General features: G+C 36.8%; 1 protein-coding gene across 1 annotated transcript in view; it reads right to left on the reverse strand.

Annotated features, from left to right (window-relative positions):
- Positions 1 to 722: 722 nt before the first annotated feature.
- LOC102040355 (prolyl endopeptidase FAP) overlaps positions 723 to 18,301 on the reverse strand; it is a 38,248-nt gene continuing 20,669 nt past the window's right edge. Inside the window, exons 18-26 of the mRNA XM_005415819.2 lie at positions 16,486 to 16,584; positions 15,697 to 15,766; positions 14,334 to 14,528; positions 12,175 to 12,229; positions 9,741 to 9,840; positions 6,713 to 6,777; positions 4,685 to 4,757; positions 4,357 to 4,430; positions 723 to 3,003 (exon numbers count right to left, since the gene is read on the reverse strand). Coding sequence (XP_005415876.1) covers positions 2,902 to 3,003; positions 4,357 to 4,430; positions 4,685 to 4,757; positions 6,713 to 6,777; positions 9,741 to 9,840; positions 12,175 to 12,229; positions 14,334 to 14,528; positions 15,697 to 15,766; positions 16,486 to 16,584 — 833 coding nt within the window. The 3' untranslated portion in view covers positions 723 to 2,901. The remainder of the gene's footprint in view (positions 3,004 to 4,356; positions 4,431 to 4,684; positions 4,758 to 6,712; positions 6,778 to 9,740; positions 9,841 to 12,174; positions 12,230 to 14,333; positions 14,529 to 15,696; positions 15,767 to 16,485; positions 16,585 to 18,301) is intronic.

Genomic DNA, 18,301 nt, shown 5'->3' on the forward strand with positions numbered 1-18,301 from the left:
TTTGTAGACAAGGCAGAATGGAACATGTTCTCTTTCTAGAGAAGAAAGGCTTGGGAGAATCTCATCACCATATATAAATATCTGAAGGGATGGTATCTTCCAAAGAAGACTGAACCAACCTCTTTCAGTGATGCCCAATGACAGAATGAGAAGAACCAGGCACAAACTGAAACATAGGATGTTCTGTCTGAGGAAAAGGAAGCACTTTTTTACCATGAGAGTGACCAAGCACTGGCAGCGGTGGCCCAGGGAGGTTGTAGAGCATCCAGATGGCTTTTAGTTATTCAAAAGCCATCTGGACAAAGTCCTGGGCTACAGGACATAGCCTGTGTGAACAGGGAAGTGAGATAAGTAGGCCTCCAAAGTTCCCCTCCAACTCCAAGCATTCTGTGATTCTGTTGGACTACAAGGGTAGGTTTGCAGTACTCTGGACCCTTTCTAGTGACTGACTGTGATATTACCTGTTATAAGCACAAGCTAGTCAGCAATCTGATGTTGATGTATTTTTAAGAGGGTTTTTTTGACACTCACAGCATCCTAGGACATTTTCTCCCAGGTCATCAAAACACATGGTTGCTCTATCATAAAGCTTTCAGGTTAGACATTATTTCAGCAATTGAGTGTAAATGTCACACTCTGCTGGAGACATATTCCCATTCTTTGGCAAGAACACTGTGTAAGGCAAAGAAATTAACAACATGAAAAACAATGAAGGAAAAATGTTGGGAGCAACTGCACTTATTTTTAATTTTTTTTTATCCCCACAACTGCTGCCTACAAGCCAAAGTAGATGGTGAACAGTTTGGAAGATGTGTACTATGATTGCCTTAGGAAACAAACAGACCTCAGGGCAGATTAATAATGAAATAGCTAATGCACCACTCGAGAAAGAGGTACCTTCTGTTATTTTATTTTACTGATTTTCCTGAAATGTCCCTTATTTCAAATACTTCCAAAAGCTTCAGACAACAGACCTGTGGGCAGGGTGTGAACAACACATTGCATCATTTTATTACTTACAGTACTGACAAAGGGCCAATCTATCTGCCCAGATTTCCAGAACTTAGAGGATGTTCAATAGAATAAATAAAATAAAGGTGAAGAAATTGAAAGTGATCTTAATATATTGATATTTATGTGAGATTGATACCATGCTTTTTTGGAAATTACTTAGGTTCTCATTGACAGATTCAGGTATCTTAAACCTATAAGCATCTCAGACAAGAGCTTCATTTTTCTCTCTTTCACCATAAGATAACAATTATTTCCATGGTGTTGTATCAATATAACAAATAGAGAGTTAAATTTCATTATTTCAACTGAATTGTATTCCATATTTGTAAGATAACCATATTTCTGAGACTACTGTTGTGTGCAGCAAATGCACATAGGACCATATAATCAACATCTAATTAGGCCCACTTCATGTTATATTTGCTTAATTTTAACTTTCTTGCAGCTATAATTTTTTCCTTTAGCCATTATAGCAGTTGAATTTTAATTACATTACCAACAAAAAGCTCATTAACATCACGTAATTGGCAGCGTTTCCAAAAAAACCTGAACTAATTGAGTATTTTCTGAAGAGTTCCTATCAAAGTATAATTTAACCATTACAAACAGCTTGGCAACTACATTTGCATAAAGATGTATCTAAGGAATGTTCTCATGTGTGGAAAATTAGATTTGATATTGCCATTAACAAACGAAGGAAGCTGTTACATAGCAAATCACTTCCACATTTTAATTATTTTGGCCAAACCCCATGTTTTTGTCAAGAAAGTCAAATGAAACCCCTTGCTTTTCCACAAAGAAGCAGCAACTGGTCTCTGACTGAGAGTTATGAAGCAGCTTGCTTTGTGGGAAGGCAACACAATCTATTTTAGGTTATTTTGCACTCTCAACAGCTAATAGCAGAGATTGTGTCAGAAAGACCATGGTTCTTATGCACTAGACTAATTAAACACATGACCAAGCAATTGTTTAATCTACAATGGATCTCTTGCCAATTATCTTGGTAATATTCTTATATTATGACAGGACTGATTTAATTACTAATGAAAAGAATACAAGTATTCCAATCATTTTAGCTTCCACCATTTTTTAAAGACTCCCTAAAATTGTTGCACTAGAAACAAAGCAAAGAAAGCTTGCACAATCCTTTGATCCTTCCCCTCCAGTGTGGGATGAACGACACTGAGATCAATTTGAATGCTGAGGTGATGATTAGAAATTAAAAACAGGTCAATATGTCTCACATACCTTGAATACAGGTGAAAAACCCACTGATATATGATAGTTATTATGAGTGTCCTGCTTTCACGTTTAAACCTGAACACTGAGAGTTTTGAGGAATCAAGGTTTCAAATAAGAGTTGAATAAAATTTGAACACATTCAATACTCTCAGTAAGTATCCAAACTTCAGTGTTAAATATTGTGTGTTCCTATCTCTTCTTGGATTCTTTACAAAAGGTTGGAAATCAATTTTGAGAAACTGGTTCTTGTTAGAATGCTAATTAGGTAGTTGCACTGCTTCCTTTGTCCTTTCCCATTTTACAGTTCTAGTTAACAAATGCAACCATATTAATCTGACACTGTGCATTTGCAATGAACCACCATTCTTGGACTGCAGAATGTAAGTTTAAGCAAGTCGGCAATAGATGCACAAGACCCTTTACATTCTGATTTTATTTTTTGTGTCGAACAGGTATCAAATGTGTCAAAACATTTGTTACCATAACATTTGCTAATATACAATATCAAAAGTGGATGTAAACATCAATTTAAAATTTCAAAGTTCCTGTGATCAATTCACCTGAACACCATACAACTTGGGCACTGCTGTCTTTTCATTCTCCCAAAGATGTCTCAGATGCCTTAGCATGCTCTGAGTAGCCTACTTATTCTGACAAAGAAAAACATTGTTTGAGGAAGTGGGTCATATGTGTGTAGAGATGTTTGCTGGAAAGGCCTGGAATTCCATGGTTCTGATCAGTATACCACTGAAAGAAAAAGCAAAAACAAAACATAAATCCCTTATGTCATGTTTTCAATTCTGCAAGAGTTAAACAATACAAAAAATGTATTTTATTGCTACACATAAGAAAATGGATGGCTCAAGAAAAATGAGGAACCTGATAATTTTATTTTTCATCAGTTCCCAATATATTCTTATTCTTGCTGAAAAAAAAGTTTCTAAGCCTTCTGTTATTTAAGAGTAAGCATTATTGCCTCAGTACTCACAGGCCAGTTGTATCAAGTCAGGCAAAAGAGCCTTGAGATGCTGTTAGGGATGAAATCCCCTTGGCCTGCTGCATGGCCTGGGTAATAAGGGTAAGAGTCTTGCTTAGGAATAAGTACTGAGCTCTAAGCAACAAAATTTCAGCTAAATGTTATTTGAGTTCTATTCAAAACAACCTACATTATAGCAGGGCCATGAACCTTGTGAGTGATGATCTGGAAATAAAACACACATATGAATTATGCTAACCCAGAAATATCTGCCATTCCACTGTAGCTGAACCAGAATGACTACATCTGCATACAGTATTCCAGACACTTTAGATATAACCTAGATTTGCTAAAGATCAGCAAAGGAGGCAGAAAATGTGTAATACACAAAGGGGCCTATAAAACCCTGTTATCCCTTTTTGGGGAGTTCATGGCACTGTGAAACCAGACTCAGGCAGAGGATTAGAATGTTTGATAGCAAGCAAACACTTTGGTTATTAGCCCTGAGGAAAAAGGTTTGGAAGCAGAGATTAACATATAAATCAGATCTACATTTCCCCTGTTTATTTCTCCTTTATATCCTGCAACATCTTGCCTATGTGTTTCTCTCTCTGCCTGTGCCTGCTATCCCATGCAAGTTTTTCAGAGAACTTTTTTTTGCGGATTCTGGATATATATTTCGATACCATACACCTTTTTCACCTGTTTCCCTTCTTGCCTGTGGGAGGCAAGTCCAATTCAAGACAGACTCTATCACAGCTATTGACAATTTGGCCCCAGAACTTGGCTCTTTCACTTTCCTCTTTTACCCGGTATCAAAAACACTTATAAGGAGCCTGGATTCTTATTCTTCTCCCTGGCTCATTTTAAAACACTCCAAGTTATTCTTGACAAGAGGAAAATCCTGCTAGCATGCAAAGGGCAAGGAAAAAAAAAGAGCAGACAAATCATTTGGGGAAGAAATTGAGAAGTTGTTTATGAAGGATAACAAATGCACTAGCAATTGCCAAATTTTGAAGCATGTTCAGTTGAACAGGGTAGTTAAAAACACTGCCAAATGTCAGATAAGCTTATTGATAAGGTTATGAACCACTTTTCAAAATGAAAAATAGTCTATTATTTACCATTGCCTGGAAATCCACCTGTGCATTAACCAGAGCTTTTGCAATTTGTGCTGAGTTCTGAAAATGTACATTATCTAAAAAGAAAAAAAGAAAGAGATTGTTGAAACGTGTTAATACCACAAAGCATAAAGTTATAGTGCATTTAGCTGTGTCCACTAATTATCAAGTGATACAGTTGACATTACTAAGAACGAGTAAGCATCTTATGATAGGTCATATGGAAATCTACCAAAGATCTAAGTCCTGACCCAATCAAAGATAGATGCTTAATGTTTTTCAAACAAAGTGATTCTGGCTCTGTGTTTGTTCTGCCATTTGCAAACCTCACCATCTGCTGTTCCATGGATGAGAAGATACTCTACATTTTGGAAATTCTTTGCTCTTGCCATCACAGTTGAATTCTGTTGAGAGGAAAAAAGAACAGTTCAGCAACTTTAATTTAAACCACTTATTGATAGTGCTGAAAGGCTTTCATTACCTAGTAGAAAAACAATCAAATGGTTGAACTGACATGACAGCAGTGACTTCATATCAATCTGAGAATAGAAACCATGTACAAGGCTGTATATGTATATATATAGAGATATATATACATATATCAGTCTCTACAGCGGGATCTGAACAACCTCGATCAATGACCCAAAGCCAGTTGTCTGAGGTTCAACAAGGCAAAGTGCCATGTCCTGCTCTTGGGTCACAACCACCCCTATGCAGCACTGGAGGCCATGTTGAAGGGTGCTGGAAAGCTCTCTGGTAGAAAAGGACCTGTGGGTATCGGTTCAAAACAGCTGAACATGAGCCAGTGCATCCCCACGTGGCCAAGTGGGCCAGAGCCATCCTCACCTGTACCAAAAGTAGTGTGGCTAGCAGGACCAGAGAAGTGATCATCCCTTATCCCCCTTACTGGGCACTGGTGAGGCCACACCCCAAATCCTGTGTTCAGTTTTGGGTCCAAGACAGACACTGAGGTGCTGGAGTGTATCCCGAGAAGGGCAATGGAGCTGGGGAGGGTCTGAAGAACGAGTCCTCTGAGGAATGGCTGAGGGTGTTCAGCCTGGAGAAGAGGAGGCTCAGGAGGGACCTTAACATTCTGTATTACTCCCTGAAGGTATGTTTTAGCCAGGTGGGGGTTGGCCTCTTGTCCCAGGCAACAGTCAACCAGACAAGAGGAAATGGCCTCAAATTATGCCAGAGGAGGTTTAGACTGGATATGAGGAAAAATTTCTTCATGGAAAGGGTTGGCAGGCATTGGAACAAGCTTCTCAGGGCAGTGGTTGAGTCACCATCTGGGAAGGTATTTTAAAGATGTGTAGATGTGGCACTTGGGGACATGGTTTCGTGGTGCACTTTGCAGTGTAAGGTTAATGGCTGGACCTGATGATCTCAGAAGTCTTTTAAAACTAAATTATTCTGTGCATCTGTGATCTGTGACTTTGGCTTCAGGACAGGAATACCTATAAATAAATACTGAGTTTTTCTTACATCATTTGCACATGTTCTGAAAAGCACCAGCACAAGAAAAAATATTAATCTGCACCATATTGATGATATCTGTCCACAGAACGTCCCTGTGCAAGCTTGGCTTGCAGCAGGTAGCTTTCTGTGCTGTCACAAATGTCTCTACACTATCAGAAACAGATTTGATATTTAGTGTCTTTTCTATGGGCCAATTCATACAAAGAACAGCACTAGTCATGTCATTCCCAGAATGCTCTAATTCCTGGCGATCCAGACAGCTCCACCAGGGCTGTTTTGTATTGAGTGTTTCTGTTCTTTGAGTTGGGATGGAAATACGTACCAGAACACAATCCAAATCTTTAACAGAAGTGTTTCCACTAAGTTCTTGGATGTTAATTCAGGCCTCTCTGTATCCAGAGCTGGTGTGTGCTGCTAGAGGAAACTACAGACTTCCTATCAATGTGAAGAAAAGAATGGCAACCTGTTCTAGGTAGGGGAAGCTACTCTGATCATTTAGTATGCTTATGATCTTATTATCAGAGAGCTAAATTTGGATGAAGCAGTTTGCATATCTCAGCTAACAGTATCAACCAAAACCTTATTAACATCAACATTTTAATCCCTCTCACTTCAGTTCTTTTCTAGGCTAATGGTTAGCACTGGCAGAACAGTATGACTTGTCCAAGTAAGAAAATAAGGACTTCCATTTAGCTTTTTTGGGATTTATAAATACAAACCTACAATTAATTATGGAGATAAGAATTTCATGGCAGTAGCTTTGCTACAAAAGGACTGTACCATGAGAGCTGGTGGGCCACTTTCTTTCATCACAGTTCCACTTACTCATAGAAGTGTTATTCAAATTTAAGGCAGAATGGCACAGAAACAGAATTCTCACCTTATAGTGCTCAAGATTATCGGACTTTATAGGAAGACCCATAAATCGTTCTGTGTAGATTGATGCTGAAATTAAAGAAGAAAAATGCTATAGGTAAAGAAAGTGCAGATATTTTTTGGCTTCAGTGACACATAGGAAATTAAATGATGTTTAACTGTGTCTGTTCTTGGCTTCCTCATAACACATCAAATTTTCACATATTTTTAAAAATCAGCTATGAAGGCTAATTATTTACTGTTCTCCAAACAATCTTTGCAGAAACAGTGGTTTTATACTCATCTAGGATTTGGGGATAAAGGCAATTAATTTATATGGCTTTATGCTGTTGGGTTGAACTCCAGAAGCCAGTTGAATAAGGCAATGAGCCAATATGGGTGCATGGTGGAAAGATGATACAGTCTAATTCTGACACCTTAAAAAGAGGAGCTGAGGATTTGTATGTGTATTTACAGTAAATACGGATATGCATGTTGTCATTTTCCTATTGAATGCATATACACAGCAACTAGAGAGAGCAGGAAAAGATGCAGGCATGAATGAAAAGGTGGCCCATTGTTTTCCAGGCCTCTGTTCAGTTCCTTTTTCTAACTACAACAAAGACTGGTAGCAGATTTGACAAAATAAATGTGAATAACTGAACAGTATCCATCACCAAGAAATCAGTAGAAACACCTCTCTTTGAGCTGCCTTGGTATTTGTACTTTAACTAGGAGCTGTTATGAAAATTTATGGAAAACTGACACAGCAGCTGCTACTACCAGAAGATTACTTTCTTTATGACCTTGCCTTGAAGGAGGAACTGACATATTGAGCAGTCAAGCTGCAGAATTACAAGGACTTTATTTATTTAAGGAGGTCAGTGCTTTCTGACAAAGAAGAGTTGTCATCTTTTCCTCTCAAAAGACAGGTGATGGCCATTGTAATCATTAAGGAATTGGGATTGTCTATCTTGTTCAGTTTGATACACTGTATCAGAAAAACTTTGTTATAAAATAGAAATGAGAATCCTCCCAGGAAAAGAAAATGAATCAATATACTCATGTTCTCGTAGTTTATTATGTATCACTTACATGTGCTACCTCTGAGAGCTAAAGACATGTACTATGTCTCCCACATTAGCCAAGCAAGGCTTCTGAAGATAATTTGTAATATAAGTACCAAAAAAATTTAAGTAGCCTATCTTTCATCAAAATCCTTTATCATTCCATAAAAACAGAAAATGTGCAATATCTGTTGTCAACACAGTGTCAAACAACCATATTGGGCTTAAGTTTTCAATAAAATAGACTCTTTCTGAATGGCTGGCATTTCCACAGTATTCTGAGCCAATTTTTCCACCCTCTTCTACCAGTATAGCTACAACAAGTCCACAAAGGTCAGCAGAATTGCATTATAATGACTAAGTGGAAGAATCAGCTTGTCAATTATTGAGGAAGGAAAAGCAGATGAATTTAAATAAATTTTAATAAAACAGTTACAGATATAATGCTTTTAATTATACGTTGTCCCTGAATGGAATCTTCCTTTCCATCTTATAACTGTTCAGCTCTGGCTCAAAATGGAGGGAGGTGGGGCAGCTTCTGACAAAAGATTATGGCCCAGAATCTCATCTGTGAGGGTTGGGCAGAATTTAGAAGCTCTAGGGGCCAGTACATCCTGTGACATACTGATACTACTTGGAGACTCAAGGAGGTAACATCCTGTAGTTTTGCCCCTAACACAGTTCACCATAATGCTAACCTGATCTGTTTGCCAAAACTTACGACTTATGATTTCCTTTTGTTTCCTTCCTTCCTTAGTGGAGGTACATTTGCCTGTTTGGATTTTACAGTGTGTTTTCAGCAAGATTCTTTAATTGCCACCTGAAAATTGAGCTGATGTAGAGATTGCAATGGTGCAGGTCTAATCTGCTTGAACTTAAAAACTTCATTTGAATTTTGATGCTGGGACAAATTTTTATAACATGTCTTTTATTAAGGGACTTTTGTGAAAGCAGTGCTTTATGCCTGCATTCTAGAAATAATTTTGTGATCATGAGTAAAAATGTCTTTAAAAAATCTTGATGCCAGTGAAAACACGAAGACTATGCTTCCTGTGTCATACAAATATTTTCCCCTTTGTTTGCAAAACACCATAAATACAAGGAATGTCTGTGCTAGCAGTCAGGGAAGGAATCTTTCCCATTTAACCAAAAATTTTTCTCATAACCAAGACTTCTTAGAAAACGACCATATGCTAAGTAAATGTGTTCAAAGTGCTACATTTTACTCATTGAAAATATTCATGCCATGATTTTTTTTTTTACACTAAGGTTCCTTAACACCATGCCAAAAGCCTCACAGGTCGGCAAGTATGAGTATGTGCCTGCTTTATTCACACAGGAAGGCCTTGGGAATATACACCCAGTGTTGTTTCCTCTCAACAGTTTGGAGCCTAATTCCATAAATATAAATAAGAATATGTATTGTACATATTGTACAACAATACAGGCGTGGCTGAGAAACATTTAGAGGGAAAAGTATTTAATTAAAAATATTATATTGAACACAATAGACTTTCACTTTTTCCACTGCTTTTTGGAAACAACTTTGTGGTCATCAGAAATACTGATTCCTGACACAGGTCATCTGTGGTTTCAGAAATTGAAATGTACTATGATTCTGTTGCTGGCAGATAAATCAGTTCAGCTGTTTCCAAATTCAGTGATAATGCTTTAATAGGACTTTAAGGCAGATCACTCCTTAATAGCAGTTTATTGAGAGGGCTTTATACACTTACTGTTTTAGAAGTGCATATGGAATTATCCAGACATACCTTCTTTGTGACAAAATCAGTTCCAAACTGCCAGTTGCACTCAGTTATTTTCAGCAAGAAAAACATTAAACTTAAGGTCTTAAAAGTTTTAAATCTAGGTAATTTGAATGTCTTTATGTTTCAAATTGCCAGTCTCCTGCAACGATTTAATTTAAGAAGTCATTAAATGCTACATCTTGCTTTCCAAGTCAGTATTTATGACAAGTTTCCATACCGTAATATTCCCAGCTGGAAACAGGAGCCACAGCCATTCCGCATTTAAATACTCCACTGCCAGATCCAAGTGCCAAAGAAGTTACATAGCCACCATAGGACTAGGAGGAAATCACAGACGGTTTAAAATTACTGGTGAAGTATCATTCTGTTTTCTGAATCAAACTCATATAAACTGATTCCAAATGAACTAATTTGCTTTGCATGCAGGGAGGACAAAGTAACAAAAGGTTGAGGGTTTTTTGAAACTATTTTTTTGCTATCAAATGGATCTGATGTAATTTCTTATGAGAGAGATTAGACAAATTTATCAAATAATTTCTTTTTTTTGCTGCTTCTTCAATGTTTATCACTGTTTTCGTTACCACTTACAGTCACAGAGAAATTGAATCTTGTAGCGTCCTTCACGGTAATCTAATGCAACCTATAGCTCAAAACAGGGCTAACTTCAGATGAAAATGACACTGATTGCAGTCTCATCCATCTTCTCCACTCAATCTGCTTCAACAGTGATCAATGTTGTCATATTTTTTTTCCTAAAACCAAGGAGAAACTTTCCTTCTGGCAGTTTGTTTTCATTGCCTCTCATCCTTTGAAGGTGCACCTCCAAGAAGAGTTAGAGGTTTTTTTCCCTCCCTTAACAAACTACCTAGGTTTTGCTAAAGATCAGCATATTGAACTGACCCAGTCATCAGTACTAATACACTCATCACTTCAGGACGGAGCAATTCCTCCCTACTGCCTGCCACTGTTCCCAGTATTTTCTGGCCTGATTCCTCAAACTGGGACCCAGAAATGAAGAATAAGTTCCCAGCTGTAAGAAGGGTAAAGCAGTAAGTAAGCCTGGATATCAGAATAGATCTGTGAAACTGAATGAGGCTAGTTGCTGAGACAGGAAAATAATGTAAATAAAAAGCCTTTGGTTTGGCTCTCCACAGGATGTGGAACTGAGGCTGGAAAAACTCATATAAGGTCTTTGCAAAATAATGGGTTTCTGTTTACTTTGGAATGGAGGAAGGGATAAAAATATGGTGTGTCATGAAAAATTCTGAAGATTACTTCAGTAGCATATGAAAGACTAAGGGAAATTAGCAGATTTTTTTTTGGTACAGAAGTTAGCTTAGTCCATCCTCTTGACTTTTCAGCTTGAAATGATAGTGAGGGATATAGTAGTAGAAACACTAATTAGTAGAATTTTTCCAACTCATCTGATTTGCTCATTTGATCTTTCAAAAAATCAGTCCACAAGACTAAAAAGTAAGGGATTTGGATTGGGCAGATAAATATATTCACTGTAACAGGCCAAGAGAGAGTTCACAAGCCAAATTACTTTAGTAGTTATTTAAGAGCTTTTGCCATCTTGAAGAGTTTGAGTCTGAAAGCACGAGTTCATGCACACTCACCAATCTGCAGCCTATAAATAAAGAAACACCTTTCAACTCCTTTCAAAGCTTACAGACCAGGAAATGGTATAATAAATTGGAAATAAATTGGAAAAAAAGGTTGATAGGTTTGGCAGTAGTGCCTTTATTTTAATATTTTATCCACTACTGGAATACAATGTGTCCAAGCTGTTAGTTGGTTTTATTTCACTGTGGTGAAATAAAATATGATGTGATTTAAAAAAGAAAATATTTTCTTGAGACCTTAAATTACCTAATGTCACTTTAGAATTATTCACTTCTAAGCATCTGTGTCATTTAATTTCACCATATGATACCCATTTTATTCAATTGTTACAGTAGTAACTGTAGCAAAGTAACCTAAATATTGGTTGATAGAAGCTTCATAGAAAGATTTTAGCAACTCTGCTCATGTGCTGTCTAAGATGAAGCAATATATCTGGCTATTAAAGGTTTTGGGAGCATTACAAAGAGAAATACATGAAAAAAGCAAACATGAAAAAATAGACTGGCTAATAATTTGGAGTGACTCCCATACTGCCCAATTTTTCCATGTCTTGGTGAAGCTGCCAGTGTTGTAAAGCCCTCAGATCCAGATTCCTCCCTGATGACCATTGCAAAGCCAGCCAAGTACACAGTGATTCACGATGATGCAGGGGTCACATTTTCTGATGAGAGATAGTCATAGGACTTTTCTCACTATTTTAAACTCAGTTGACAGTAAGTCCCTAAGTTAAAACTAAAGCAATTAAAATGTCTTAATTTGGCTTGACTTCCAGTCCAAACAATGTATTAGACATGAGCTTTTTAAAATTCCCTCTTGAGCTGCCAAAGATTCATTTTTGGGGCCTCGAACTGTTGCAATTTCATGTATATAAGTACCAGCAGGAACCACCCCCTTTGGCAATACCATCATACATTTGCAGAAGAAATTTTATATATACTTAAGACAGAACCAGGAAGAATAATGACAATAAAAAAATTATATTGCAGGATTATTTAAAGATAGATCTAAAAGCTCCCAACACTTACCCAGCCCCATATTGCTATTCGTTTCTCATCAATAAAGCCCATTTCTATAAATTTTCTGTGGAAAATAAAATCACAGAAATAAATGCATTATAACAAAAAATTGTTAGTACAATAACAAATTAGCAAAAAATAGTTTTTCTTGCACTTTTTTTTCCACACATCCCACCAATCTAAGCAAACTGACAATCAACATAGCATGCCTGATTTCTACAAAGCATCAACGATTCAATCAATAGGTGTTGAAAGGGAAGAGGAAGAATTTTTCCTGAAAGAAAAAAAAATACTGAAATCAATACTTTCATAATAATAATTTTTATTCCACTGAGGATAATTTTCATTGCTTTAGCGCCAGTGGTGCAGGATTACCATTAACATTCAGACTTTATCGTGCAAGATACCCAACATACTGATGTCACTGTGAGTTAATACTTTGATTTCTCAACAGGAACAGTATTGACTTCTGAGGAGATTAAGGATTCCCTGCAGAAACAAGTGGCTTTTTTAATGTGCCTGAAAAGTAAAAAGCTCTTATGGCTACTTTAATAAAAAATAATAATGAAGGAATCATCTACTAACGCTCCAAGTAGGTAATAAGTTTGAAATGTATAAAAGGTGCAAAACTTCTTTTGTTCTCAGGAGTCAAACAGGTCAAACAGAACCATAAATATTAGGTCTCCTACAAATACCCTGAATCAGACTGTATTTCTAGGGAAATAATAGCAACAGCGAAGAAAAGAGGATGAGGCAAAAGACCACAAAGGATTGAGAGTGACAGATAAACACAATAAGTTCAGATACACATCAGAAACACAGAAGCGTTATTTACTAGGACAAGGGCAAGAGATTGACAACACTGAAAACGTGGGATACTATCTGGGTGGGACAGAGTAAGAAAAGCCAAAAAATTAGTTAGTGTTGTTCTAATACTGTCTTAATCTCTGGGGCTCCACCAACAGTAAAAGCCCCTCCAAGAACTTCCCACTAGAGTATAGAGGCTCTCTAAAAATCATGCATCTTAATCCATGCGTTAGATCAGGAAGATGGAACGCACTACATTTAACTGAATAAAAATTTAGTCTAGGTGCTGACAGAAAACTGGGAAGTGTGAAGTCTGAGGTCATTTTTTCATGGCCTGTCTCAGCAGATTTTGCAACTGCAGAATCAGTTTAGGTTCCCTTTGATATTCTATGTCTGAGTAATGATGCAGAATCATATAGAAGCATTCTTCTGATATTTTGAAGTATACCACTCCTCCTAAAAGTTTCAAGATAGAAAATAAAATAATAGAACAATAGAAAAACTTGACATGATATACAGCTATTCTGTTTCATTTATCACTGAAAAGGATAATGGTGCATTTATATTTATAACATTGAGGAAGAAATGAACTATCACAAAGCAGAAAGAGGAAGGAACAGATATCCTTCCCACACACACTTGTAAGTACAGGCAGCGCTCTCAAACAAGCAGAGAAAGCTGTGAAAACCTGGGTTGCTACATCAAATTTTCAGCTAAGATACTCTAGTATCTTCGTGGAGTCTGGAGGAAATAGGGTATTTACTGTCGCACCTGGAAATCTATCCATCTGTCTATCGATCTCCAATCTCTCTGAAATCTATCCAGTCTATCTCTGATGGGCCAAATTCCACACAAAGACAAGGCTAAATTCCTGCCTTGCAGTCATCTCTGTGGGGTTCAAACTAACACTTCTTCAAATGCTCACTTTAGCAGTGCTACTGCATCTGTAAAATTAAAAAAGACAATCTTTCTTTGCAAACCCCATCTTTCACTTTCTCCCAAAAATCTCTGCATAGGGAGTCAGTTTCCCCTGGAATACTTTCAAGTGTTTTCATACAAAGGAGCAGCTGTTGGGGAACACTTATCAAGGGACCTCAGGTACTTTCTGTTCTTAACTATCCTACAACAGCACAGAATGCAAGTTTGTGACTAATTGACCTGTAGAAGATTTGTGTTGGTTTCAGTTTCACTACAGAATTCTCATTTGACCTTCAGCTAATCAGTGAGATAAATCCCTATGGATCTCTGGCTACTCTCTATGGTCACTGAGACAGGCTTGCCCTACAGGAAATAACTTTCTTTCACCTTACTACTTCTTGGTATGCAAATACAACAGCTGTACAGGGAGATAATCTACTTACTTAACTGCTGAGATTTGGTCCTCAACTTCATAGACTCCAAGTCTTCGATATACTGCATGCAAAATCTTGTCACCTTGATAAGCTGTCCCTCTGCCATCCACCAGAGCAACAATAATTCCCTCTTTGCTTGCAAGATAGGTTATCCAGCTAATGCTAAAGGTTGCCTTTACATTCTGACTGCAAGGTCCTCCATACCTGAGGATGAAAATTCACACATTTTCAACTCCCAATTTTTAAATGGTTATTGGACACTGGACTATAGCTATCGGCACTGATAACATTTCCTCCACATGTATTTTGCTACGTGACTGTGGTTCAGAGAGCTCAGTAGACAAACAGTTCTACTACTATTTTCAAGTAGTTATGAGATTTTGCTATCTAAAATCCATTTTAATAATTTAGGTCTTATCCCTAAGGGAAATAATTAGTTTCAGCTCAGACTAAATGGTGCAGTATCAGCTGCTTGTCCTAAGGGGAATCCTTGGAAAAGCCACCCCTAAAAGATTCAATTCTTTGCTCTCTCCAAACTCCTTAGGAGTAACATCCTTTTTGGTGCTTTTCTGCTTTTTTGCATTTGATTTCCACATGCAGTCAGTAGGAAGTACAGCTCCTTACACTTTTTGGCTATCCCCAGACCTCATTTGTTTCAGTTGTTTCATGTGCTGTTGGAAAGGCGGGCAGAACGGACCCTGCATAGCTGAGCAAATGGAGGCACTCCTCATGAGAATGACCTAATGCAAATTACACATTTGACCTCAAGGACAGGACTTTTCTACTCTAAACTTCAAACATAGCATTCTTGGACCTTTGGATCATCACTGGTTAATAAAAAATGATGTAATTGTTTATTACACCCACTCAGCTTTTCTTTCTCCATATTTTTTCTTTTTTTCACCACTGCAATTTTTATTGCTTTTCTGCCTGCAATAAATTATGTCAAGTGCTCTTAACAAGCAAGTCCACATGGCTTAGTTTTCTTTTCATCTTAAAAAATGAAGCAGGCACTTTTATTTTTTCACATTAGCAAAGCTGAAATCAATACGACTTCAGACTACCTCACAATAAACAGAAGAAGCAACAGAGCTAAGATCTACAAGGAATAACCCACATGATTTTGGCTTTTCTCTTTCTCTGAGAAAGTAATCCTTACCATGCTAAGATCAACATTAAAATCCTTATCAATCTCCATTGGGATGAATTTCTATTCCAGAAATACATTGAAAAAAACACAACAAATGAAACAGAATTAAGTAGTTTTGCTTTTACTTTATGAAATGTTGCAAATGTCCCACGTTTTGTTAAATTAGAAAAAGTATTTTTTCTAACAAAACAACAAGATTCAAAAAAAGGAAGAGTTACATACACCTGAATAAGTAGAGGGTACTTCTTGGATCTATCAAACTGTGGAGGTAGAAGCATTTTGTACCACAAAGCTAGAAAAGACAAATTAAAATTAGATTCTTAACAGATGAAATGATTCCTCTAGGCATAATCCAGAGTCTGGGCTAACAGTATATGAACATGAATCAGCATACAGTACACAACACACAAACTGTGAATCACAGAACTGATGCAATTAACTGTTTATATTGAGCTGTTGAAGAATGGCTTTGAATAAACCCACACTTCAATTTAGCTATGCTAAATTATTACTCCACAAAAGTCTAGGTTCTCAGTTTTTCCAGGTGCCTAGAAAAGCATAACCATTTTAAGATTATCAGATATTAGTTTTGGAAACTTTATACTGATTTATTACCATGGGATACTGTTGGTAAGTCACTACTGAAAAGAACAGCGCAAACAAGTCAATATAATGTATAACACATGAACAGCATCTTACATTTCCCATTTTATTACCACCATATTATATTGGTTTTTTACACAATATTTAAACTTTTTACCAATAGTATTAAAGATTTTTTAAAAATGTGTGTTGTGAAACAAATGTATTTTAACTACTATTGTACTGAGAGATAATCTGAGGCATAGACAAATCAGGTGTTATTGAACAGGGCAGAACCAGGCCTCTTCTTCCCAATCTGACAGGCCAACAACTTTGTTCTACAGAAAGACAATAGTTACTATAATAAAATTCAGGCAAAATATTAAAATGGTAAGACTAAAAAGTACAATAAAGACGTGTAATTCTTACTTATACCATCCGCTTCAAGCTTATTAATTTCTTCTTTTGGCAGTCTGATATCTTGCAAAGCAGACTGCAATTCCCAATTGTCTTCCAATACTTTGAGCTCTAAGAAAAACAAATGCCTGAATTATTAACTGATTTATTGTTAATTTCTCTTCAGTAATTAAGATTCCTTTACTTTGTGTTATTAGAACAGAAAGGAAATCTGTGGATTTTACAAGCAGAGTAATGAAATCCACTCAGACACTTCTAATTGGGCTTGATCACATAGCTAAATGAAAGAAAAGCACTGGCATTGCAGTGCACAAATACTCGTTAGATTTTTATAGGATGTACATTTTGCAATGCAAATCATTTCACATGTTGCCTCTGAGTGTTAGAGTCCCGCATGTTAAGAGGAAACAGCTTTCTCCTGCAGATCCCTCATCCCAGTTTTATAAAATGGGGGAGCTAGAAATGCAAAATTTATAGCACTGTGCAAAACACAGTCCTGTATCTCCTGTATCTCCTCTCTTGCCTATCAGACTAACATCAGTTTAACCTCCGAGACCCTTGGGCAGTGTGGTCAAGCACATGGTCCTCAGGGAGTATCTTGGTTCTGGGTAATGCAGGAAATTCAGTTTCTCAAGGGGTTATGGCAAAGCTTCACTTAACCACTGTACAATACATTCCTACACAAAGACACCAGACTTACCATCTCACTGTCCTTATTACTGCTCACTTAGTAAACATTTTTCTTTTTTTTTAAATCTAAATAGTACTAACATTTATGTTTTTACTTGCTTTAGACCAAATTGAGTTACATAATTTAAAAATTACTGTTTAAAATTTAATTAACTTACAGGTCAGATTGCACAACTGTATATTATTAATACTTTGGTTCTTGTTTCTTTATGTGTTTTCCCGTGAGTATTGAGGGATGAAGGATATTGAAAACATAATGGAAATCTGTGACTTTTAGCTTCACTTTCAGAATGAAAGAACCTTTTAAAACTACAGGAGATTTTTCTTTTTTCCCTTACTTTTCCCTTCTCCTTATTCCTGGAAATGTTCAAAAAAGTACAAGAAGTATTCTTCTCTCAACATATATTGAGCTAGGTAGTGCTTAGGACATGCCAGAAATATAATACTGAAATTCGTTCTTTCAAAGTACTCTTGACAAGTTTTGCAGATTCAAGTGGGTTTTTTTATGGCTGAAAGATCATCCTGCTTTTGGATGCTCATGCAAACTCAGCTGAACCCTTTTCCAGCCTTCCCCTCAAAACTCCTGAAACTTTCCCATTACCACAACTGAATTGTAGGCATCGTGGAAGGAACTTCCAAACTGATCTATGTCAGTTTAACTGTCTCCTACTAAAATTCATGGGTGATATAGTTTCAAAATGCTGCCAACTGCAATGAAAATGGATTTACTAAAAATAGTTTTGCACCACAGAAGAGATTATGAAGGCAAGGAACTGAAGGAAAATTAATTCTAAAAAGGTAATGAAGAATTTAAAGAGAAGCCTGAATTTGTTTTTATGCCTGAGAATAACAGCACAGAGGAGGGAGGCATGATGAAACCAGTGGTGAAAATCCATTACAAGAAACTGTTCTCTGCTGCAGAGAGTTTAAGAAACATACCACTGCAGTTGGGCACTTAGTTGTATTTCCAGCAATGCATAGTTTGATAAGATAGTAGGGGCCCTTTACATAAAAGGTAACTGAATCAGAAAAAACAGAGAGGTGTAAAAATGGATTAAATAAAAAAAACAAACAAAAAAGATGCATTCATTGCATTTAAACCTTTAAATCTATTTAAACCTTCTGCAAAAGAAATACC

This window comes from Geospiza fortis, unplaced genomic scaffold, assembly GCF_000277835.1.
Source record: "Geospiza fortis unplaced genomic scaffold, GeoFor_1.0 scaffold112, whole genome shotgun sequence".
NCBI lineage: Eukaryota > Metazoa > Chordata > Aves > Passeriformes > Thraupidae > Geospiza > Geospiza fortis.